Source organism: Canis aureus, chromosome 10 (genome assembly GCF_053574225.1).
Source record: "Canis aureus isolate CA01 chromosome 10, VMU_Caureus_v.1.0, whole genome shotgun sequence".
NCBI classification, from domain to species: Eukaryota; Metazoa; Chordata; class Mammalia; order Carnivora; family Canidae; genus Canis; species Canis aureus.
In genome coordinates this window covers 14,618,222-14,643,367 of record NC_135620.1, presented here as the reverse complement: position 1 = coordinate 14,643,367, position 25,146 = coordinate 14,618,222, and the positions used below count along the sequence as shown (strand labels likewise).

At 37.6% G+C, this 25,146-nt stretch overlaps 1 protein-coding gene across 8 annotated transcripts in view; it reads left to right on the top strand.

Moving 5' to 3' along the window:
• The window catches only part of CEP120 (centrosomal protein 120), a 118,967-nt gene that overhangs the window by 74,577 nt on the left and 19,244 nt on the right, over positions 1-25,146 (top strand). For all 8 annotated transcript variants that reach the window (XM_077911431.1, XM_077911428.1, XM_077911430.1 and 5 more), the window contains 11 exons: positions 1,174-1,401; positions 2,645-2,861; positions 3,940-4,126; positions 7,261-7,410; positions 8,122-8,304; positions 10,093-10,189; positions 10,285-10,437; positions 11,014-11,103; positions 17,400-17,492; positions 18,820-18,981; positions 22,215-22,337. In XM_077911431.1, the coding sequence (XP_077767557.1) occupies positions 1,174-1,401; positions 2,645-2,861; positions 3,940-4,126; positions 7,261-7,410; positions 8,122-8,304; positions 10,093-10,189; positions 10,285-10,437; positions 11,014-11,103; positions 17,400-17,492; positions 18,820-18,981; positions 22,215-22,337 (1,683 nt within the window). The remainder of the gene's footprint in view (positions 1-1,173; positions 1,402-2,644; positions 2,862-3,939; positions 4,127-7,260; positions 7,411-8,121; positions 8,305-10,092; positions 10,190-10,284; positions 10,438-11,013; positions 11,104-17,399; positions 17,493-18,819; positions 18,982-22,214; positions 22,338-25,146) is intronic.

Sequence of the window (25,146 nt, the reverse complement as noted above, 5' to 3'; positions counted from 1 at the left end):
ACGTCTTGAATTTTTTTCTGTATCTGACATATCAGTGTTTATTAAAGTAAGGACTTCTTTCTTCACTTAATTTTTTTAAAGATTTTATTTATTTATTCATGAAAGACACAGGGAGAGAGAGAGAGGCAGAGACACAGGCAGAGGGAGAAGCAGGCTCCATGAAGGGAGCCTGATATGGGACTCGATCCTGGGTCTGTCTCCAGGATCACGCCCTGGGCTGAAGGTGGCGCTAAACCGCTGAGTCACCCAGGCTCCCCTCTTCACTTAATTCTGATGGACGTCTAAGTCATAAAAATCCTTTCTCTCCAGCCCACCAACAAAGTCACACGTAATAATATTAAAACTAGCTGACAGGTCATTGCAAACATTAGAACTAAAAATAGTTTCATGTTGTGATTGCTTATTATGCATGGACACCATGTTTGCCCATATAGTAAGGAAAATAAATACCTGAACAGCCATCTCAGAAGGGGTATTGTCGAAGTTTTGATTAGCTATCAGTGATAAACAGTACAGTCCACCTGAAAGGTAATCTCTTTTGCCTTGTACTGGTCAATACTGTTATAGTATAAAATTGGAAAAGCAAGAAAAGAGAAAGAAAGGGGTGCTTGAGTGGCTCAGTCACTTGAGCATCCTCCTTTTGGTTTGGGCTCAGGTCATGATCTCCGGGTCCTAGGATCAAGCCTCAAGTCAGGCTCCCTGCTCAGCAGCAAGTTGTCTTCTCCCCCTCCCTGCTCTTTCTCTCTCTCTCTATTATTGAGTTCTTTGTAAGGTTTATGCCTTATCAACAATTTTAATCATCATGTATGAGAATCTCTTAGTCACTGCAGGTCAGTAAGATAACCTGCATTATACTTTACTTCTCTGGATCATTTTATTTTTTTAAGGATTTATTGATTGATTGAGAGACTGCCATGTGCACAATTGTGTTGTGGGGGTGTGGGGGGCGGTGGGGGTGGAAGGGAGAAAGTGGAGGAGAAGCAGAGAATTTCAAGCAAACTCTGTGCTGAACACAAGTGTGGAACCTGCTGTGGGGCTTGGTCCAAGACCCTGAAGCCCAAACATAGGATGCTCAACTATCTGAGCCATCCAGGCTTCCCTTTCTCTTAAGTTAATGTGTTTTGGAGATGAGAGAGAATATAAAGCCTATTTTGATTTTCTCTTTCCCACTAGATCCATCTTTGCTGTGGAGACCACTCACTTGGAAGTACAGAAGTACCCCTAACTGGACTGCTGAAAAAGGGGAGTACAGAAATCAACCAGCGCCCGGTCACCGTTGAGGGTGCTTTTATCCTTGACCCTCCAAATCGAGCCAAACAGAAGCTTGCACCTGTTCCTGTGGAGCTAGCCCCAACAGTGGGAGTGTCTGTGGCTCTGCAGAGAGAAGGCATAGAAGCCCAGGCAAGTAGCAACCATCCATCCCCTCCTGCAGCTTTTGCTGTGTCATTCATGGCTCCTTGTAAAAGTTGATCTTCAGAAGAGTTTACCTTGTTTGAGAAAGTATTCTTAATTAGTGGCCTACATTATATGATACTTCCATTCTGAAAAGTACTGTGGCTTCTTGGCTATACTTTGAGTGTTTATACAGAGCCTTTGCATGCAGTCTTTTTTTTTTTTTAATATTTTATTTATTTGAGGGAGAGGGAGAAACAGGCTCCCTGCTGAGCAGACAGCCTACACAGGACTCCATCCCAGGACCCTGAGACCATGACCTCAGCTGAAGGCAGACACCCTTACCTGACTGAGGCACCCACTCAGGCGCCTCCTTTTTTCTTTTTTTCTCAAAGATTTATTTATTTTTGGAGAGGAGAGGCAGAGAGAGAATCTCAAGCAGATTCCCAAGTGCCCTTCATGTAAAAGGAACTATGCCTCCTCAACCCTCAACTCATGGTCAGTCAGTGCCAGAAAAGGAACCCGTGTAAAAGAGAATGTTGTTAGACCTAGGTTCTGGGAATCTGCATTAATGGTAATCATTTTCGTTGACTGAGCTTGAGCTAAGAGTTCCTGGTTCACGGTACTTTGTGGTCCTCAGACGCTATTTAGGCAGCAGAGATGAATGTTTGGACATACTTGTTTTTTTTTTTTTATTATATGTAGCCCTGGAATCAACTGTAGTGTGCTTCTTTTGAAGAACTATCTTTATGTAGGTTATGAATTAAAGATAGAAAAACCAAAGTGAGAGTTATATATATATATATTATATATAATATATATATATATAATATATATATACACACACACACATATATGCATATATTTTTAGAAGAAGGTTGAACAAAGGAAGGGAAGAAAATCTTATTAGATATGTTTTTATTTTTTGTTTTAGTAGCAGGCCTCCATTGTATTTATTGCTTTGGTAATAATAACCATTCCCTGGACACCTGGCCTGACTTGTTTTATCAAATAGCCCTTCTTACAGTTAGGATACATTTTGGTACTCAGCTCTCGATACATATTTCCTTCCTGTTCATCTTCCTTTTTCTGGTCCTAGATGCTATAAGAAAATTTGCAAATTATGAAGAAAAATAGACTAGGAATATCCAAACTGGGAAAGGAAGCTTATATTTTTAAAAAACAACATCTCGTTTTTTGCTTAATTATGAAGGAAAGTGCAAATTATACTTTATTTAAAAATTGTTTTTAGTCTTTAATTGAATTAAAGACCCAGAATGAACATGAACTACAGCATTCAAAGAAGCGAGTTTTAACTCCTATAAAAGAGAAGATACTCACTGGGCCAAAGTCACCAAGCATGTCCCCTGTTCCACCTCAAAACCTTTCACCTCCAACAAAAGATGATGCAACAGGAAGTGAAGTGGAAAGCTTGCAATATGATAAGGACACAAAACCAAATCCAAAGGGTAAGGTGTTCTTTTTACAGATTTTTTTTAGGCATATATTTTATAGCCATCTAATTAATGATTAAGAGAGTTTTCATGGTCTTTAAGTAAATTGTGAGTTTTTTATTTTAAGAGCCAGTAGTGTGTCATGATGGTAAAAAAAAAAAAAAAAATTGCTTAAATTGGAATAAATTTAGATTGAGTCTATAACTTTCTCATAGATTTTGCTTGGGTGAGAGTTTTCCAGTTACTTTTATTTTAGAAACAGTAGTTTATGCAGAAGAGATGACAGAAAATAGTTCTTTTGAATGTATTTTTACATGTAAACATGTAAAATGTATTTTACATTTTGAATGTATTTTTAACTAGTAAACACTTGAATGTTGTGAATTTGTTGGAATTTTAGAAGAGCTACTGCCTATTGTAATAATCATAATGCTCCTTTTTGATCTGAAAGTTAGCCTGAGAACGGTGTTATCTGCTTCTCTAAACTTTTCCCATCTACTGTGTAAGGATCTGCAGTTACATTTCCTAGTGTAAGTAATTAAAAGAGTGGTGGATTAGGAGTCAAGTTAAGGTGCAAGTTATCACTTGGTCATTGAATAGCTCTTGGACTTGGGCTATTCGCAAAACATCTCTGGTCTCTAGGGATTGAACTAGTTATCTCTTTTGTTAGACTATGTCATATGTGCCTAAAATAGCCAAAACTACTACTTAAAAAGTGATGAAATTATATCTGCCGTACGTCTCAAGTACAACCCTTCAAATACTAAGTTGAGTTTAGCTGCCTTTTGGAAAGAAGTTGGTGCCTGCCAGGCTGCTGGCACATATCACAGCATCAGTAATGTATGCTTTTGTGTTCTGTAATCTATGTTAAGAGTAAGGTCTTTTTTTACACAGTTCTAAAACGGGAATTAAAGCCTACATAATTTTGGGTAAGTCACTTCAAGAAGTTGATGGCTTAATTCATGTTTATGAAAGCAAATGATCAGATTCCTTGCTTGAAGGTAAATGAAATTTCTTTAAATGATGTAAATAACTGAAGAGAAATTGTTACCAAATGGCATTTTTTTCTTTTAAATTTTTACATTCACTCTAGCCATCACTTCTGTACCTGCTTCGGTGGCCCAGGCAGTGGGCCAGGCAGTGACTGCATCCCATGCTTCAGAAACAGCCTCAGGACAGAAGATTGCTGTGCCAGCAACATCACATCATTTTTGCTTTTCAATAGACTTAAGGAGTATCCATGATTTGGAAGTTGGTTTTCCAATCAACTGTATATTAAGGTATGATCTGATTTTGTTTCATAGTATTATTTTCTGAAGAGCAATGGCTTTCCTTTATTTGGGAACAATAGAGGGAGAAATATCACCGAAGTGAAAACATTGTTAAACCCATGAATTGAAAAGGGGGCAAGGCTCTGTCCTAATGACTTTGAATTTAAACCAGGGTGACATTGTTGGTATGAGAACTAGTAATAATTACAGGTATTTATGACAATGTAGTAATGCCCCTTGGTAAAAAACAAAATGACTCTTGAACTTATAAAATGTGTTGTTTCAGGCAGCCCTGGTGGCCCAGTGGTTTAGTGCTGCCTTTAGCCCGGGGTGTGATCCTGGAGCCCCGGGATCGAGCCCCACGCCAGGCTCCCTGCATGGAGCCTGCTTCTCCCTCTGCCTGTGTCTCTGCCTCTTCTCTTTCTCTCTTTCTCTCTCTCTCTCTCTCTCTCTCTCTCTCTCTGTGTCTGTCATGAATAAATAAAATCTTAAAAAAATTTTTTTAAAAATGTGTTGTTTCTAGAAAAGGTATAGGTCAAAATAAGGGAAGTATTGTATCTGTTTTTTTATAAAACTTTATTATAATGGGAGGTTATATCTGATATCTACACTTAGTAGCTGAGACTGTAAAAACCATACTTAACGAACTGCAAGTGGAATGTGTTCACCCTGTTCAATAAAAGAAATTAAAATACGTATATATTTCAGTCAATTAAATAGCTTTACACAACCTTTTTTTTTTTTTTTTTTTTAAGATTTTATTTATTTATTCATGAGAGAGACACAGTAAGGGAGAGAGGCAGAGAAACAGGCAGAGGGAGAATCAGGCTCCATGCAGGGAGCCTGACATGGGACTCGATCCCAGGGCTCCAGGATCCAGGCCCGGGACTGAAGGTGGCGCTAAACCACTGAGCCACCCGGGCTGCCCTCAATTACTTGTTTTTAACAGTAACACATTTCATCAACTTTTTTGGCTGAAATATGTATTAAATGTAGTAGTACACTAATGTGTTTTTGTTTGGAGTATTTAGTTTTTCCTTATAAATTTCTTTGGAGCAAGCATTAGCATTTCTATTAAAGCTATTGCTCTTTACGTGGTTAAAACTAGAAAATCTTTCTCTTATTTTGGATTGCCACTGCCAGGAATGTCAGCAACTACATGGTGCTCCCTGCTGTTATTTACTGCATACCTGTTTTTCAGATGCATCATTAACTCATACACCTATTTAATTTTTCAGTTGTTAGATTCTTATCAAGCTGTTTGTAGAATCCCTTGAGCTTTGATGTGATTTGTGGACCAAATCAAAGGGACCCAATGCTGAGTGTAGTAGTGAATTCACAGAATGGGAGTCTTTCCATCACAGCATAAGTTTGGCTTTCTACTTCTTGTTAGAGGCTGAGAAACATTATGATAATCCTGGTTGAAAATTGAGGAACAAAAAAAAAAGCTTTCTCTCGTAGACAAAGCTTTTCTTAAAAGGTTTCTAGAACATCTCTCAAAATGGTTTTTTAGAAATAAGAATGATTATTTACTTTCTCCTTTACTTTTTTTTTTTTTTTTTAAGATTTTATTTATTTATTCATGAGAGAGAGAGGCAGAGACACAGGCAGAGGGAGAAACAGGCTCCATGCAGGGAGCCCGATATGGGACTCAATCATGGGACCCCGGGATCACACCCTGAGCCAAAGGCAGACGCTTAACCGCTGAGCCACCCAGGCATCTCTCTCTCCATGTTTTTAACTGAGATCCCTTTACCAGTGCTAGTAGAGAATGTGACCTTAGGGTACCCAGAGATGCTGTTAGTTAGAAGTATAGAAATAGTGGGATGATCTAAAATTAGAAGCTGTGAGGGGGGAAGTCTGTGCCAGCCTGAGTAGCAGGCACTTTTATCTTTGTTTTTTAGTGGTTCAGTCTTGTCATACAGGCCTTTTGTTTAATCATTAAGTGCCTACATTATGCCAGCAGTGTGTCTGCTATTGCGGGTTTATAGGCCATGTAAACACAGAGCTCAACCTAGTGAAGAAGACCGATTTTGCCAGAAGTTCATTTGGCAAAGAAAAGGGAAAATGTATTCTAAAGAAACAGTTAAGATTCACTTACACACGCTACATAGAATTCACTTGATAAGGGCCATTGGTTATGTCTTTGAGGCATCTTATAGCATTTTTTAAAAACAGTTTGAGTTTGATTTCATGTTTTCATGCTCTCATGACCTGTCATGAAACTGCAGTTGGCCACTGTGTAATGTGATTTGTGAGATGATCTGATTTCAGTGGAATTGAATGAATGCACGGGATTCTTGTTTTAGGAAAAGTAGATTCTCCTCCTAGGCTTTAAGCTCTAGTTTTCCTAACGAATAACAAGATACAAAATGAAATTGAAGTGAGCATTACATTGTCTTTGTATTTGGCTTTAAATACAAAGTAAGTTCTATGATAGTCATCGTTCCATTTAATCTGGTGTGGTTTCTATGATGAAAGGAAAAAGTAGTCTTGTTACTCATTGATTCATCTGCTTTCATCCTTGATTCTCAAAGGCAGAATTCCATGGGTGCACCCTTTTAGAGTTAACTAAGAGTTTGTTAGCCCATAAAAGTCAAGATATTATTGAATAGAGAAAGTAAGTTTACAAAGTAAATTCAGCAGGTATTTTATTTCTTGAATGTCTGCTATGTGCTCAAAAGGGCTTATTTGTTGCTGGGAGGGTACAGATGAAAAAGATGGGATCCATGCCCTCAAGGAACTCCTAAACAAATGGTGGCCTGGTCTTTGGACTTCATCTTACTCGAGAAGTTTCAAAATGACCATCTCTTGCTATTTGGTGTCTTTGCCTTCAAAATACCAGAATTCTTATTCCCCAGAAGGTCATTCTCAGATCACTTGTAAAGCAGCCTGAGGAACTAGTGCTATACACATAATATATTTTCTCTAGACCTGCTATAATTTTTATATTGACACCGACAGTATTTGCAGTATTTTAAAGTTGGCAATAGGACTAAAACCATAATGTATTTGTATCATTTCCCTATTTTAAAAATTCTGTTTGTTCATTTCATTATATTCATATTATACTTAAAAAAAAAAAGACTATAAGCCTTACCTGTCAACTGTCTCATAGGATTTTGTTTTTTCTTAAATTTTAGGTACTCCTATCCATTCTTTGGTAGTGCAGCTCCTATTATGACTAATCCTCCTGTAGAAGTTCGCAAAAACATGGAAGTTTTTCTCCCGCAGTCTTACTGTGCATTTGATTTTGCAACTTTGCCTCATCAGCTGCAAGATACCTTCTTAAGGTAATATGTATACAGTCTGTATGATAGGACCTACTCTTGAAAATTGATATCTTGTTAACAAGAGCAAGCCTTAGAGTTTTAAATTCACAGCAGTCGGTGCATTTGAAAAACCTAGAAACAAAGGTACTGGTAATGTCTGCAGTGTTTGTGCTTTTGTTTTAAAGTTTTATATGGTTACAGAGGCTCTTTGTAGATTTTACTATCTTGTCTGAATTTAGATGTTAGAACTATGTTGATAGGCCTATGAGTAAAGAAGCAGCTTTGAAAAGTAGTCATGTTTCCTCATAATACATAAAGATAAATACAAACAAGCTATTTAGTTTTTATTACTGCTTCACCAGTTGACTGTGGTTATTGTTGGCTTTTTCTGATTTGTCATCTATATAACATGGAGGTGTTAATCCAGTTGTCTGAATTGGATTTGTGAAGAAAAGGAGATCTTTAATGTCCTTTTACTTTCTCAGAGTATCACAATTCAAATTTGTGTATTAAAAGGAAGAAGGAAGATTAAAAATAGTGTCTGGAGGGTTTTCTTAACTGCACAGAAAGAGGTGTAGAAAACGTAATAGTATTTTCTGTTGGTTACCCATGGAATTGAGTCTTTATAATCCAGGTAACAAAAACATCTTTGACTCCATTTGGAGAACTCAGAGATGTTATTAACTTAGTTCAGAACTGATAGATATGAACACTTGTTTCTCTCTTCCTCAGGATTCCACTGCTGGTTGAATTATGGCACAAGGATAAAATGAGTAAAGATTTACTTCTGGGAATCGCCAGAATCCAGCTTTCTAACGTCTTGTCTTCAGAAAAAACACGCTTCTTAGGTTCCAGTGGTGAACAGTGTTGGCGTCAAACTTATAGTGAAAGTGTGCCTTTTATAGCAGCACAGGGGTAATGCATTTCTCAGAATTGGTCTTAGCTTACTTTTTATTCTTATTAACTGGGTACAGCCTTGTCCTTTCTTGTCATCTTTGTTTGATCTTTCTTCTTTGACCAATGGGTGCTATATTCTAATTTGCTTTTTAGTTTTCTGGTATCATTTTACCTTATTATTCTGTTAACACTTAGCCTTGTTAGTATTTCCCTCCTGTCTCTTAAGCCAGAGAATTTTAAATTCCGGCTATTATTTTTAGTTAGTAATCAGGGTTACTAAATATTATAATGTATTTTTACATTACTTTGCATTGGGAATGACTGGCTTTCTACTTGACAGGTATTTTAAATTTTGCTTCCAGTCTAATTTCTGAGAATGTTACAAATATTTGACACTTTTAAAAAGAGTATTGTTCTTCTGCCCTGGAATTTATTGGCACGGGGAAAAACTGAAGTTCACATATCTTACACAAAAGACCTTTTTTGAGTGATCTTTTTCAATTTAGCAACAGAAGTCTAAATATACTTTAATATTATATATCACATGCCTTGATTTTTGAAGCATAATCAGAATGTAGCATGAACTCAGGCTCAGTAAAAAGCTGAGATCTAAGAGTAGCTTGAAATTCCTTTTCTTGCTCTTACCAATCTCTAGTCACTTGCAGAAAGTAAAGAGTTGAGTAAAACCTGTACTCGGAGGATCTGGGAAGAGGTGTTTTAGAGTATCACAGATGCTGCTGAACTGAAAGTTATTTTAAAAATACCATTTTTTGGTCAAATAACTAGAATATCATGAAAATAATTAGATCATTGCTAGTTATTTTAAATCTGTGGGTTATGAATATTAACTTTTATTGCCCTGCTCTGTACACAGAGAAGTTTTTGGAGAATTAGCTAAGATAGTGCTCCATTTTGCTTTATTCATGTCTTCTAAAAGCTGTGAGATTAGAAGAAAATGTGTCAGTTGATTATTAAGGGTTGGCTTGTGTGGATTTCATTCACTGAAGTTTTGTTTGAACAAAGATTTATGGAATAGATTTGATGTAGACAAAGCCATGTTTCTTGTAGCCAAGTTTGTGTTTTTCTCTAATATTTTGGTAAAAGCTACATGGGGTTCTGTGATACAGAGATCTCCTCATTATTATAAAAATTATATATAATTATCCAATTTTCAGTAATTATCCTGACACAATGCTCCCATCCAGTAAAAGATTTATGTCTAAGTGCTTCATACCAGGAAAATGTAGAATAAGAATTCAGAATAATCTATATAATGAAGAGTAGGGAAATTTTTTTTCTGCATTTTGCTATGTAAATTCATTAGGCTATTTTACAGTCATTAAAAAGTGCATTTTTGAATTAATATTGATGACACACAAAAAAAATGGTCCTGATGGAAATGGAGAGAAAGGAACAAAATAGTATGATCTCAGTATGCGTGATATGTATATGAGTGCATGTGCCTCTGCACATACATAAAACACGAGAGGAAGGAAATGAAAATTCAGCAGTAACTACCTATGGCAATAGGATTTTATATTTCTCCATATCTACAGTATTTTCCTATTTTTTAGCGAATATAGGTATGTACTTACTAGAGTGTGTATACTCAAGTAAGATCTGTGTATACTCAAGTAAGATCTTGTATGTGGGAGGTCGTGAAGTGTATAGAACTTCAGTTTGAGTAGCAACAGTGTCAGATACAAGAAATGTGACCTAGTTAGTGCTTTAGCATGGGGAAATAAAAGGAAAAATAATATAAAAGTGTTTCCTTGAATTTTAAGATATTTCTTATTTAACCTGTAGGTCAAACAACAGGATAATAGATCTTTCTTACACAGTAACTCTAGAAGATTATGGACTAGTAAAAATGCGTGAGATTCTAGTCTCTGATTCATCTCAGGTAAGTATCACTGAAAGTGTGACATGACGCCTTATAATGGATCTAATGTGCTATGTGTGTCAGTGTGTTTCAATACATTTTGGTTCATGGCTCAGGGTTTACCTGCTGCACAACAGAAGCCATCTTCCATTCCTCCTGCACCATGTCCTTCAGAAGTCCAGACAGAGCCTCGAGAAACCTTGGAATACAAAGCAGCATTGGAGCTGGAAATGTGGAAAGAGATGCAAGAAGACATTTTTGAAAACCAGGTTACTTTTTAAATGTTACTTTAAGGCAGTTTTGTTTTTGTCTACTGACTACATTTCTTTCTTCTCCATAAGATTTTTCTCTCTGTTCATGGGTACCCTCCCCAGTCCCTCACTATCAAGAATGCTTTACCCTTACAGTAAAATAGAATTAAAAACTACTCGATAAATAACAGCTGGGCAGAAGCCATGCAGAAGGATTCCCCTTAACTTTCTCCATGACTCTGGGGCAGAATTAGCATTGAAGACTACAATTCAGAGGTTGGAAACTTGGGCATTTCTTTTAATTTCTGGCCCTCATGTAGCATACAGAATCATCTAGAATCATCTGTGTTGAAATGAGAGTTAGAAAACAGGTCTTAACATTAGCTTTATACTCACATACTTTATACTCACAACAGCTTTATACTCACAGCAATATACTCATATATTCCTTACCTCATGCCTTCTCTTTATTTGGTTTAAGAATAAAATAGAGTGCCTGAAAAAAAAAAAACATGATCAGTGATCAGTATTAATTATTTACCAGAGAACAACTGATTTGTATATTTGAAACAGTGATATGTTTGCCTTTTGTAGCTAAGGCAGAAGGAATTGGCTCATATGCAGGCTCTTGCAGAGGAATGGAAGAAAAGAGATCGAGAGAGAGAATCGCTTGTAAAGAAAAAGGTAATAACTTCTGTAGAAATTGAAGGTGGAGAGGAAAAATCTTCATGATAGTATCTGGTACATGCATCAAAAAAAAATCTGTGGAATAACAAAGTATAGTGGTTGTTGATTGGTTTGGATAAAGTGCTGAATGGGTCAGTAGTAGGAGGAAGGCCTTTCTCTGTAAGATGTTTAGTGCTTTTTTGATTTTGAAACCTGCAAATGTATTATTCATTCAGGAAATGAATATTCTAGGAAAAAAGCCTACTTTTTTGTGAAAAAAGAAAACTGCACATTTAAGTATATATGTGTTATAACTTGTTAGTTAATAAAACATTAAAAATTTATAAGCCCTTTTTAAGACTTGTATTCTGGAATAAATGACATTTTTACAAATAACAATACCATCTGATCTTACTCCAAAAAGGCAAAAGTTCAGTACTTACCCATTTACACTCATGTTATTGAGTAAAACAAAAACCCTGAAATTTAGACTTGCTATTTAGCTTTCATTTTAGCAGTTAATGATGGATCTATAAATGAGAGAAGACAACCAATGGCACGGTGGTTTGCTACACTCAACCAAGAGACAGAAGCAAGGTGCAGACTAGAATATTCTTGAAAGTTATTTTATTTTCTTCTCTGACTTCAACTATTTATATTTAATAGGTAATAATTGACATGCTTGGAAATTTTTTTTTTTTAATGCTTGGGTTTAAATCTACTGTTTGGCTCTTGGTTTTCCATTTGTTCCATCTTTTCTTATTTTTTTGTCCTTTGTTTTAGATTCATTGACTTTTTTATGATCCCATTTTATTTTTACTATTGCCTTATTACCTGTATCTCTATTTTACTGCCTTTTTTTTTTTGGTGGTAGCTTTAAGATTTAAAATATGCAACTTTAATTTATTCCAGTATGCCTCTGAATGCTGTTATACCACTTCATGTGTAGTATAAGAAGTTTACAACCGTACATATCCATGTTCAGCATATGTCCTTTGTGCTGTTACCATCATAGATGTTGCTTTTACATGTCTTACCCTTAAATATATTTTTGAAGAGTTAGTTTGTAAGGAAGTAAAACTTTGAGGCAGTAGTCTTTTTCTTAGCGAAATACATAACATTTCTTGCAATATAGGTCTGATGGCAATAAATGCTGTTAGCTTTTGTGTGAAGAAGTATTTATCTGTCCCTTATCTATCTATCTATCTATCTATCTATCTATCTATCTATCTATGATTTATTTATTTGTTTATGATAGAGAGCGAGGCAGAGACACAGGCAGAGGAAGAAGCAGGCTCTATGCCGGGAGCCTGATGTGGGACTCGATCCTGGGACTCCAGGAACGCGCCCTGGGCCAAAGGCAGGCGCCAAACCGCTGAGCCACCCAGGGATTCCCTGTCCCTTATTTTAGAAGCTCTTTTTACCAGGTATAGAATTCTGAGTTGACAGTTTCTTGTTGCAGTCTTGAAAGTTGTTTTATTTGCATTTTGGCTTGTGTTGTTTCTGATGGAAAATCTGCAGGCCTTTTTACTTTGGCCTTCTGTCTGTAATGTCTTTTTTTCTCTCAACTACTTGTAGGATTTTTTTCTTTATCACTAGTTTTCAGCATTATGATTTTGGTGGGCCTTGTGGTTCTGTGGTCTGTGTGCATGTGTTCGCCCTGCTTGGAATCTTTGAGCTTCTTTGATGAGCTTCTGTGTTTCTTTCTTTTGTGCTTAGATTCCAGTGTATGTGTATCTTAGACTGCTTGATAACTGTCCCAGTGAGAAGTGAATTGTCTTTTTTTTTCTTCTCAGTGCTTCATTTTGGGTATTTTTTATTGCTGCGATTTGAGGTTCACCTATCTTTTCTTCTCAGGGGTCTAATTTGCCATGAATCCAATTCAGCATAATTGTTCATTTCATATACTGTATTTTTCATCTCTGAAAGACCTATTTGGGTCTTTGTTTGTTTAATAAATTTATTTTTTATTGGTGTTCAATTTGTCAACATACAGAATAACACCCTGTGCTCATCCCGTCAAGTGCCCACCTCAGTGCCCGCCACCCAGTCACCCCCAACCCCCGCCCACCTCCCCTTCTACCACCCCTAGTTCGTTCCCCAGAGTTAGGAGTCTTTCATGTTCTGTCTCCCATTCTGATATTTCCCACTTATTTTTTCTCCTTTCCCCTTTATTCCCTTTCACTATTTTTTATATTCCCCAAATGAATGAGACCATATAATGTTTGTTTTTAAACCTACTCCATCTTTCATCATATTCATGTTTACTCTTCAGTGTCTGCACTATCTTTATAATACATTATCTTCTAGTTCCAACTAGTATCATTTTGAGGTCTCTGTTTTTTTCACCTGGTTATAGGTTATAATTTTCCACTGCTGTGCATGATGGGTAATTTTTTGTTAGATGGCAGAAACTGTGAGGTTCATATTGTGGATTGCTGTATCTCGCTGTGATATGAAGTTACTTGGGAGGAGTTTGATCCTTTTAAGTTTTGCTAGAGTGAGCTGCCAACATCTCATAGCCTTGGGCTCTGTGGTAGTATTTTTATGCCTCGCATGTCACAGGGTCTCTCCTTTCAGTCGGGTAGGAAGCATACTCTCCTCAGACCTGTCTGAGCTCTGGGAATGCTTCATCCTTGAGCGTTCCAGTGTAATGTTCCCAGCCCCAGGGAGTTTGGCCTCACACTAGAGCTGACTACATCTGTCTCCTCTCCTCATGAACTTGACTTGCCCCAGCCTCTTCAGTCTCATGTCTGTCACCTCAAGTCTGCCAGGTTGAGAGGCCCTGCTGGATGCCCCCCTTCTCTGAACTAGATTCTGGAAAGTGCCTCCAAGGAAGTCCACTAGAGTTCCCATAGATCCTCATTTGTTTGTGCTCTGTCAGGGCTGATGGGCCCGGGTTGCCCATTCTCTAGTGTGTAACAGTTGTTTCGTGTGGGTTTGTTCCATTCGTGTTTGTAGAGTAGGGGCAGTTGGTCTTCTATGGGTAGACTGAGCAGCAGTCCCCCAGGCCTTTGACTTTAAAATAACTGTCTCAACTTTATCTCCCTTAATTCTCAATCATTAAAAAAAAAAAAATTAAGATTTTATTTATTCATGATAGAGAGAGAGAGACAGAGATAGAGACACAGGTGGAGGGAGAAGCAGGCTCTGTGCTGGAAGCCCGACACGGGACTCAATCCTGGGACTCCAGGATCATGCCCTGGGCCAAAGGCAGGCGCTAAACCGCTGAGCCACCCAGGGATCCCCCTCAGCCATTAAAATTTTGAAAAACCAGTGAGTTAAAAGAAAAATAGGACTACTCTGAAGTGTCTATTCTTAAGAAATGTTCAAATAACCAAAATAAAAAAATTAGAGGCCCTCACACAAATTTTATAGTGGTTGTACCTAATGTGATTTTCATATTAAGTAGCATTTATAGTCCTCAGGTATTCTTTATGAATTGAATCTGAGTGAGCTGTGAAATATTTAAAGTTTTTGTATTTTTTATTTAGCTTTTAAGGCAAGATAAGTTTATTGTTGAACTGTTTTCTTAATGTTGTCAAAGAGTTTTTCAGTGTTGAGGCATGCAAAAGTCAAATCTTGAAAAATTTTTTTTTAGTTAATAATTTTGACAAATCCAACTTGTGCCCTAATTGAACTTTCTATTGCCAGAGAGAGAGAGAAATCAGTTTTTGTGTAATGGGTTGGAAAAAAAAAAAAAGTCAAGGTAATTTTTTGTTGGTTGTCATTTTGGTATTATCTTTTCATTTGGCTTTCAATATATACAATTTCTATTACCATTTCAGCTTGAAATGACAAGCTCCTGACTAGTTAATAAGAACTCTGCTCAGAAAATGCAATATGATATCTGTCTAGTAAGTGGCTGTTTATTTGAATTAGTCATGTCCAAAAAAGTTGATTGGATGTTGCCATTTTATTTCAACCTAAATACATTTGAGAGTAAGAACTCATCCAGTATAATGTGTGCCCTGTCTTGCAAGAATATGGTCAACTAGGATGAGATCCATTTTCTAAAACTTGATAAGTTACTGTAAAATTGATTCACTGTGGAGAAGTCCTACAAGTCATACAGGGCTTATGTGATCTGTCTCCCAGCTGCTTCTATGACCTCATTTCTGTCAGCCTTCTGCTACAGTCTGTTCTCACCAACCTGGCCTCCTTGTAGTTCCTTAGACATGCTAAGCCATGGCCTCCCTCAGGATCAATAGAATGTTCTTTTGTTAGAGGTATTTCCTGGTTTCTGTTGAGAATTGACTGAGTGAGGTCTTCTCTCATCATTATTATATCCAAAATAATGCCTGGGGGCAGAGGAAGAAGGCATAACTATACACTCATTCTGCTTATTTTTGTCTTATCATTTACTTAGGATTGCATTAGGGCAGCCTGGGTGGCTCAGTGGTTTAGTGCCACCTTCAGCCCAGGGTGTGATCCTGGAGAGCGGAGATTGAGTCCCACGTCGGGCTCCCTGCATGGAGCCTGCTTCTCCCTCTGCCTGTGCCTCTACCTCTCTCTGTGTCTCTCATGAATGAATAAATAAAATCTTAAAAAAAAAAAGGGGGGGGGGATTGCATTAAACACCTACTTTATTCATAGTTTTCTTCCCTCAGAGTACAGGTTTCACAGGACTTTGTTTTACCCACACCTGCTAGGTTTTGAATAGATCTTTGCTATTTAAATGATTTCTAGTTTTTAATACAGTTTTTAGTTTGAGATACATGGGGAATATTGGCATATGCAGCAGATACTCAGACTTAGAGGTCTCAATCTCTGGAGGGGATTTTGACTTTGCAATCTGGATTTGGGAGTTCTGAGTGTACGTGATGGTAGGTGGTTCATGTCATCTGTGGAGGTCATATAGCAGGAAAGGAGACCTCCTGAGACAGGGCTCTGCATGCCTTTGCATTCCCAGAAGCAGAACATTGGAATTCTGACTCATCATCCTGTTACCCTATCTCTGTAGGACTTTTTAAGGAGGTAAAGCACGCTTAGTTTTTTTTTTTTTTTTTTTTTTTTAATTTTATTTTAGATAAACCAAAGGTAGGTGGTAGAGTTAAAAGAATTAATATATAAGTGATCATGATGGGTTGGTAGGCTAGGACTAAATCATTGAAATAAAGTTAACAATGAGAAATGTCATATTCGGTAAACACATCAGTCTTTTGGACAATAGGTATGTGGATATAGTTATCCCAGGTTTAAAAACAAAAGACTTGGGGGATTTTCTTTGACACAGCAAATGACATGATTAGGATCCTGAAATAGCATATGCAGACTAAGTTAACAGACTTGCTGTTCTTATCTCTGGCCAGGGGACATTCTTTGGCTTCTGAAGTAGTGAGATCACATCTGGGTACCACATTTTTAAAAAGACTTTAGTCTAGAATCTAGACTCTAGATTAAATCCAAGATATTAGATGATGTAGAAATCCTAATATGTGAGTAATAGCTAAAACTTGTATTTATCTTGGAGAAGAAAAAACACTAAGAGGATATGTGATGGCTATCACCAGATTCAAATATGTGAAGATAGATTTTTATTTTCCTTCTGTTTAAGGGATACAAATATGATTCAGGAGCATCAAACCAATGTCTTAATGACTGTGGGAAAGAGAAGATTAGGATGAGGACTGGGATCTGGAGAGTAGTTAGTGAGACCAGAAAAAGTGGTTCAGAAAGTTCTAGTAAAAATGATCAGAAATGAAAGATAAAAAACTGTCAAAGTCCTACATCCTGTGTAGGTTGACCTAACAGACCTCTTACTCTGATTGGGACTCACAGGGTCAAAGGGCAGAGCAGGATTTCAGACCATAGCAATTGGGGTGCTAGGCTTGGGTCCCAAGCAGGGAGTCTGGCTTCAGAAGTAATCATGAGCTCAGTTATTGGAATTGTAGGAAAGGATCAGATCTGAACCAGAAGGAGGACTGAGTTGAAACTGACCAGTGTTCTAGGAAAGGAGTGTAAGTGATAAAGGGGTGTGGGGGGGGGCGGGCGTCAGAGGAATACTGGAGTATTGACCAAGGCAGATTTTAAGGAGCTCTAAGTGTTGACTGAACATAGGATTTTACTAGTGGTCTGATTGCCCCATGAGAGAAAGAACTTCCTCAGGAAATGGAGAGGCATCCAGGTAGAGGCTAGATGGGCTTCCTTCCTTTGAGCACTAGAAAGAATTTCTGCCTTGAATTGGTGCATATAATTCATGATTTTACTATTCCTACATCTTTTTGTTTCAGTAAGTTATAATGTATGCATTGTTGAATTTGTTCATGTTTTGAATTTGGGGGAAAGGTAATTTTTCTTTTATTCTATTTTAGGTGGCTGAATATACTGTTCTAGAAGGAAAACTTCAAAAAACCCTAATTGACTTAGAGAAGCGAGAGCAGCAGCTTGTCCTTGCAGAATCAGAGGTAACTGTATTCCTCTGTCGTATGTCTTCATTTCCCAGAATCCATATACTAGGCACATACTATTATTTTTCCTTTATGCTCATGTAAAATCCATTTCATGGAAATTGTCTTGTAGGCATGATGGAGAAAACTGCTGTTCAATAATAGGTCAGAATGTGAGGAATAGACAGTGAAGTGTCTGTTACTTGAAATGTTATTCAGCCAACTTTGGCTGACGTCTGCAGTGGTAGAGATTTTTGGTTAACGTTCGCATTATGGGGAAGGAAGGACAGGTTCACTACCTAGAGAATAGAGAAAATGTGTAGCACATGCTTAGTGGCCTAAAATTCTGACGTTCTCAGTAAAAAGGGATTATCCCTCTTTGTTGCCCATTAAAGGTTAGATCCAAAGGATGAATGAAAACTTTTGTTAGTGCTGTGTCTAGTCAGCAATTTTGTTAGGTCTTATTAAATTTGACTCTAAATGGCTATTTAAATTATTACAAAAGTCATTTCAAAGTAAATAGAATTCCTTCCACATTAAGTTAATATGCCCCTTCCCTAACCACCTGTATTTCTCAGAATTTTTCTCAGCATATCTCTCTAACCTAATCTTCACACATTTTCTGGAATTTATAAATTGATTTAGAGGTTTGACCTTAAATATATGGTTTCCAACACTAAGGCTCAATCACCTTCTATGTTATTAGGCAGAATGTAAGAAATTTTGTTTTTTGTTTGTTTTTAGCAGAGTTTGAATTTATAATCCTGCACTCAAGACCTGAGGTCAAGAGTTGGCTGCTTAACCAACTGAGCTACCTAGGTGCCCCAGTGTTTTGTAAAGATCAGGGCAGAGGGAGAAGGAGAGAGAACCTTAAGCAAACTTCCTGCTGAGCAGGGAGCCTAGCACAGGGCTTGATCTCACCACCCTGAAGATCAGGACCTGAGCTGAAACCAAGAGTTGGATGCTTAACCAACTGAGCCACCCAAGCACCCCTAGAATCTAAGAAATTTCTAAAGAAGGAATGAAACTTGGGCATATTTGCTTAGGTAACGCAATGCTAAGGTTTTATTCAAATAGGAATATTAAGTGATTAGGGCCTTTTCATTTGAATTTATGCAAGTCATATATGGAATTTTGGATATACATTGTATTTTAAAATTAAATAATGGATTAAAAATGTATGATTTCAGTATATACTTAACCACTCCTTTTAATAATGGAAAAGGATGTGAAAATAAATTTGTAAATATTCTAAACTTTTGACTGTATATAAGGATAACAGACTCTTGACCAGTGTAATGCAGCCAAGAGTGAGCTGACCTCTAACAGACACACTTGTTCTCAGGTTCAAAGAGAAAGAAAGGAACTGAAATCGGAACGTGAACGGAACCTGCAAGAACTTCAGGACTCCATCCGGAGGGCCAAAGAAGACTGTGTTCATCAGGTTGAACTAGAAAGGTTAAAGATGAGACAGCTGGAAGAGGACAAACACCGTCTACAGCAGCAGGTGGCATCTCAGAGCAGTTAGCCCTAGGGGCTTGCTTATCTGTATTCACTGACAGGGTCCCAAAATTCACAGTAATTCCAACTTATGATCATATTGATTGCAACTGAGATTCAGATATACTTTTAAGTCAGATCCTGTTTTCCTAAATCAAAGCCAAAAACTACACTTGGACCAGGTCTCTTCCCTTATAATTACTCACATGGAAAGGAACTAAATTTCAGGTAGATCGCCAGATTTTTTTCTGATAAATTTCGTTGTGGCCAAAGTATTATATGTCACTGAACCAAATTTAGTTAAGAACCAGGGTTGGTGAGAGAATGGCCTGTGCTCCCATCCCTCCTTCCCTTACACTCACCTGTCCGCCCCAGCCACTCCACTCCCCAGCCTCGTCCTTCCAGCCAGGTGTCAGGGAAGCCACCAGTGGCAGATCCCTTTTACTTCTCACTGACAGCTTCTACACTGTTGTCTTCATGTTTATATATTGTCTTCTCTTACCCTCCGTGCCACTCTTCTCCTGGTGTGCCTCTACTTTTCTGGCCACCCCTCAAGCTCCTTTGCAGGCTGCTTTTCCTTTTTTCTAGCCATTCAGTGTTGGGCTTTTTCCAAGCTCAGGACTTAGTTTATACAAAACAATCTTATTTGCACCCATAGCTTCAGAGACACAGTGTACCTCTGGGACTTTTACATTTATATCCTTGACGTGGTAGAACCATCCAGCTAATCAATTGCATTTTGACCTCTACTTGGATCTCTCATAGGCATTGAAAACTCACCCTGACACTCCTGTCCATACCTGACTGTCCTCTAAGTGTCATTTCAGTAATGGACCCTCTTATCTGTTCTTGTTAACAGCCAGGGTGATGTTGACACTCGGGGAATCCTCACACCCTCCATTAACAGCCTCCAGTATCATCTTATTGCTCTGAGGATAAAAATCAGAGTTAGGATCTTGCCCTATTAGCCTTTGCGTAGTTGGGACCCAGCTGACTTCTTTGGCTGGGTCTCCCATCTTTCCCCTCTGCTGGAGGCTCTCTGACCTCACTGGGTTTCCTTTGAGTCCTCAGGCCTACATAGGATCTTGGTGTGTACTGCTTTTTCTGAGCCTTGTGAACTATACTCATCCCTGAGTTTCAGGCTGAAGCATCACTTAGCCAGAGCAATCTTCCCTGACTCCTGTTCTCTAAGTCTCCATCGAGTTTTTATTAGATGTATTAGCAGTTAGTTTTTATTTTCATTAGCGTGATAATCTGATCAGCATTAGATTGTTAGTTCCATAAAACTCCTTTGGTTTGTATGTGTATGCCTGGAGCTCAGCCACCCTTCAGAACATACATAATAGTGCTTAATAAATTCTTGCTGGAGAAAAAAGGATCAAGCTGTTAAAAATTGTTTATCCTTCTTGAAAAATTTCAGCATAGGATAGATATGTATGGTCAATGCCTCCAAACTCTTCAGTAAATTCTGGCATGAAGAATAGTTTCCATAACTGTTCAGGGCCAGATAAAGTCACATTACTTAGTTGTACAAGGGGGTAGTCGTGATAGAATTCACCAGTAGTGCTTCCTTTCTTCCATTTCTTAGGACGATCGAGCCTCCTAGAACAGAGGCTTCTAACATGTATTAGAATCACCAGGAGATTTTTTTAAAAAGCCTATTTCTACCTTGTCCCAGACTGATATAATTAGCTTACATCTTTGTGGGAAGAACCTTTGTGGCAAGAGCTGGCAATTTAGCAAAAATTACCCCAGGCACTCCTAAAACATAGTCTAAGACCTTGGGAGAAACCCAGCTGGGGAGTAGAAGGAGCTGGGGGGCAGCACATATTTCTGGGATGCTAAAATCCCTAAGCGCTTTACTGGGAACATTTCATATTTTTATATACAACATTCTAGGCCTGTACTCAGAACCAGATTCCGTATACTTAACACAGTTCTAACCAGACAGGAACAAATGACAAAAAGACACCGTCAGTGAAAGATGATCAAGTATCTGTATTCCATTATATAAAAAGCAGGTCCCACAACTCCATCAATGTTGTTTATGGACCATTTAGCAAAAGAAAAAGAGCCTATTATGCCTCAGAGCTTACTTTCTGTAAAACCTGATTGGAGCCACAGTAATTATCTCTGCATGGTGGAAAAAATACCAAATATGAAGTCTTTTAAACAAAAGCTAAAACAAATAAATGTGACAGAGATGCTTGAGGACGGTTCTTATTCAAATTTAAAAATAGAAATTTGGATATTCCAAGAGGTAACCTTCAGATATCTGAAGAATTTTCAGGTAATGGAATATATCATTACCTAAAGATGCAACATAAATCCTAATTAGAGTTATTTGTATTTACTGGCATGAAATAAGAATTTATTATTGATAATTTTAAGTTCCATTTCTGTCTTACATTTTCTCAATATTTCAAATACAGGTAAGTCATGTCGTAGCGTTAAGATAAATGGGTTTATCTAAAGATTAGTAGTCATAGTGTTACATGTTTTTGGAAGGCTTCTTTAACAGTGCTTGTATGCATTTGATTAAAAAAAATCCAGATTTGAAAAGAACACCTTTATATCCTATTTTTTTTCGGAGGGTTTTTTTTTGGTAGTTCTGAAACTGTTCTAAGGGGAGTTATATATAGACTTGAGTCAAGGTGGTCTCTTTCTAAATTTAATAAAGTGCCTGCTTTCATCAGAGCATTGTTCTAGGGTTGAAAATGTCTGGATGCTACTCATGCTAGCTTTTAGGCACTGCCACAGTCATTGAGCTTCTATAACCCTCAAATTTCTTAGCCACAAAAATGAAAGTATTGAGCCAAATACTCTTGAAATGATTTTAAGTTGTAATAGTATTTGAATAACGAAGTTCTTAGAGCTTCAAATAATAAGAAAAATACTGCACTAAAAGTTTGTTTTCATCCATAATTAGCTGGTGTATGTAAAATGCACAGTATTTTCTTACAAGTGACATTTCAAGTATGTGGTATCAGTATCTTTATAAAGTGAATTTCATTTGCCATTTAAAGTTTAACAAAAATGTTCTTGTGATACTGGTTTTATAACAAATTTCATACTCTTAGGTTTTTGTATCTTAATTTTTCTCATATTTCGGGAATTTTCTAAATTTTCTACTATAAACATGCTTTAAAATTAAAAAATACACTTGAATTCTGTACTATTGAACTTAGCATACTGCTGTTACTTAAAGCCTATAATACTTTTTTTTTTCTTAATATACAGCTTAATGATGCTGAAAATAAGTATAAGATTTTGGAAAAAGAGTTTCATCAGTTCAAGGATCAGCAAAGCAACAAACCAGAAATCCGCCTACAGTCTGAAATCAATCTTCTCACCTTAGAAAAGGTACTCATGTCAGATTATGGCAATTTAACCAATTCTAATAATTTATAAAATCAGTAAGTATTATTTGACTATAAAACAATGTTTCACTGTAGTATTCTGATGTCAATTAAGAACAGAATTCTAGACACGTGACATTTGTCAGTACTTGAATTTCTTTTATCAGTTTTATCAGCTATAGCTTGCTTATACTGTAATGGGTAGTTGTTTGCATTATCACAGAAGTGACTAACTATAAGAATAAAGGAATCCGTGAAACTTTCAGGAAGGGTAAAGAACAAGTTTTAAGATAGGAGCAAGAACTGGGGGAAGTAGGGCATCTCCTGTCCTTCCACAAAAGCATCTGTTCCTGCTGCTGTCACTGCTGTGTCCCTAGATTTCTGTATCCCCTGATTCTGGTGCTGGTCTTGCTGTTGTGAATGCTCTATCACTACCCTGTAGACTCAGCATCATTACAAATCCGCACTCTCCTCTTAGCCTGGAAGATGTGATATCCATCCTTTTTTGTTTCCTGTGGTTGTAAGCCAGGTCTTGCTTCTATTTATATGGGGATTCTCCAGTAACAGGGAGTATGTTCTGGTTCTAGGCATTAAAAAATGTGTAAAGTCCAACAGACAACCTGACAGTATACAATCTTGCATTTTATCGTTTGATGTTCTTTAGGGGTTACTGAGAAGATTCAGCCTATATAAGAAAATGACACAGGTTGTAAATAAGAAAATAAGCTCTCTAAGTTAAAGGCCACTAGGGGGCACTTTCAGAAAATTGGGAGATGGAAGTTGGGAAGATGCTAGGGTCACTTTTTGCTGTCTGTGTCTTTATCTCTGTGCTTTTGTAATTTTCTCCAGTAGTGGGCATACTTTTTTTTTATGGTTCCCTCTCCTGCCTGACAGCCCTTCTCTTTAGTTTGCCTTGCGCACTCTCCACTGTACTCTAGCTCCCTAGACAAGCCTTGTTTCTAGGTTCTAGATAGTAAGAACTGCTACTCCTGGTACTTCGTTCTGTAATGCCTGGCCCAGGCTGATGCTGCTAATCATTGAGGGGCCTTACTCTATACCCTCTGGCATTTCTGCTTTTCCATGACCTGTATCACCAATCCCCTGTATTGAATTAATCTGTTTTAAAGAGCTGTAGTGATTTCTGGTTTCTTGGCAGGATGCCCATGGACCGAACTGATTTTTCATTACCCAGCAAAGATATACAATCTTTGACATTGTGCTAAATGCTATTCTGAATGATTAGAAAACATTTAGGATAGAGTCAGGTAAATGACCGGTCATACAAAGAGGTAGAGAACTTACCTAGATAGTTAAGGTTAAAGGTAGATGATGGCTGATACCATCTAACTTTCTCTTACAAAGAGCCACGAATGCAAAGGGGAAACAAAGCTACTTCTGAAATCAACATGTGAAGTGTAACTAGGAAATGAGACTGGATATGCAACTTAAAGGACACATGACCTTTTCATGGGTGAATATATGGGGAAGGAGATTCTAAGAAGAGGTATTTAAGCCAAGTAGAAAGGTTAGAGAGTCTATTGCATATCTGAGTAATAGCTTGACTATTGGGTCATTATGGTTGTAGTTTCAAAATAAAAATGAGACTGATAAGAGAATGCTGTAAGTGGAATTTTTGGCCCTATGGGTGGGAGAGGGGGAAGACCTTAGATGGTAAGTTAGAGAATTTGTATTTCATCTGGTAAGAAAAGTCAGAGATTACTCAAGTTTATCAGATTGGCTTAATGGATGTCAATAAAGTGAAGAATTTTCAAGAAGAAGTTTTGAGGAAGTGCCTCTTGTAGAGAATTATGATTCTAGACATACTGCATTTGAGATGCTAACAGAAAAATGAAAGTGGAGCAGTTAACTGAGTGGTTAAAAATGAGGACAGTAGGGAAGAGAGAAAAGGGCTAGACCTCCAGGTTGGGGAGTCAGGGGCATAAAGAAGCCACTTTAGATGCAGATACAATGGGGGCTGAGGTATATTTAGGAAGAACCCCTGAACATCTAGGGAGACGTATGGCCTCAGGGACAGAAGAGAAGAGTCAGAGAAGGAGGCTAAAAAGATTTAGTCTAGTGCAGTGCCAGAAGAGGAGGATTTTTGAAAAAAAAGAGTGTAGAGGTCCTGTCTCATCAAGGGCAAGTCAAGAATGGTGGAAGAAGGGCCATGGGCTTGTCAGGTAAGAAATCATTAACTTTGAAGAAGCCATAATTAAAAAGTTTGGCATTGAAAAAACAACACACTAACCCAGAGGCCTCACACTGTTAAAAAAAAAAAAAAAAAATTACAGCAGGAAGAAATTTAGCTTTAAGAGAGGAGGGGATGAGTGGACCATGAAAGAGTTTTTCTTGGGAAAAAGAGACACTATTTAAGAGGCAAAAAGGGTGACTACATAGAAAAGTCGGACACAAGAATTAGACTGTGGTTAAAAAAAAAAAAAAAGAGTTGAAGTGGGTATTATTCTGCTATTTCTGAACTCATTAAATGTTTCTGTGGCCTGTCCAGGGCCGAGCTATCTTTGGTTCCTCTTCTTACCCCACATGGACTTGACTGCCAAGCCTGGTTGATTCTGTTTCTTACATATCTGGACAGTCTTTCCATTTCTCCATTTGAGTTTTTGGCCTGTTCATTTGTCTACCAGTGAACTTGAATCCAGCTGGAGATTTTCAGCCTCTCTTTTGATAAAAACAAGTGTTCAACTATTTCTGGGTTTACAATTCTGAATTCTGTGGTACCTCCCAAAGATCACTGAAGCACACAGTGTCTCAACCATTCTCACAAGCCCTCTTAGCACAGGTGTCAGAGTATTTTC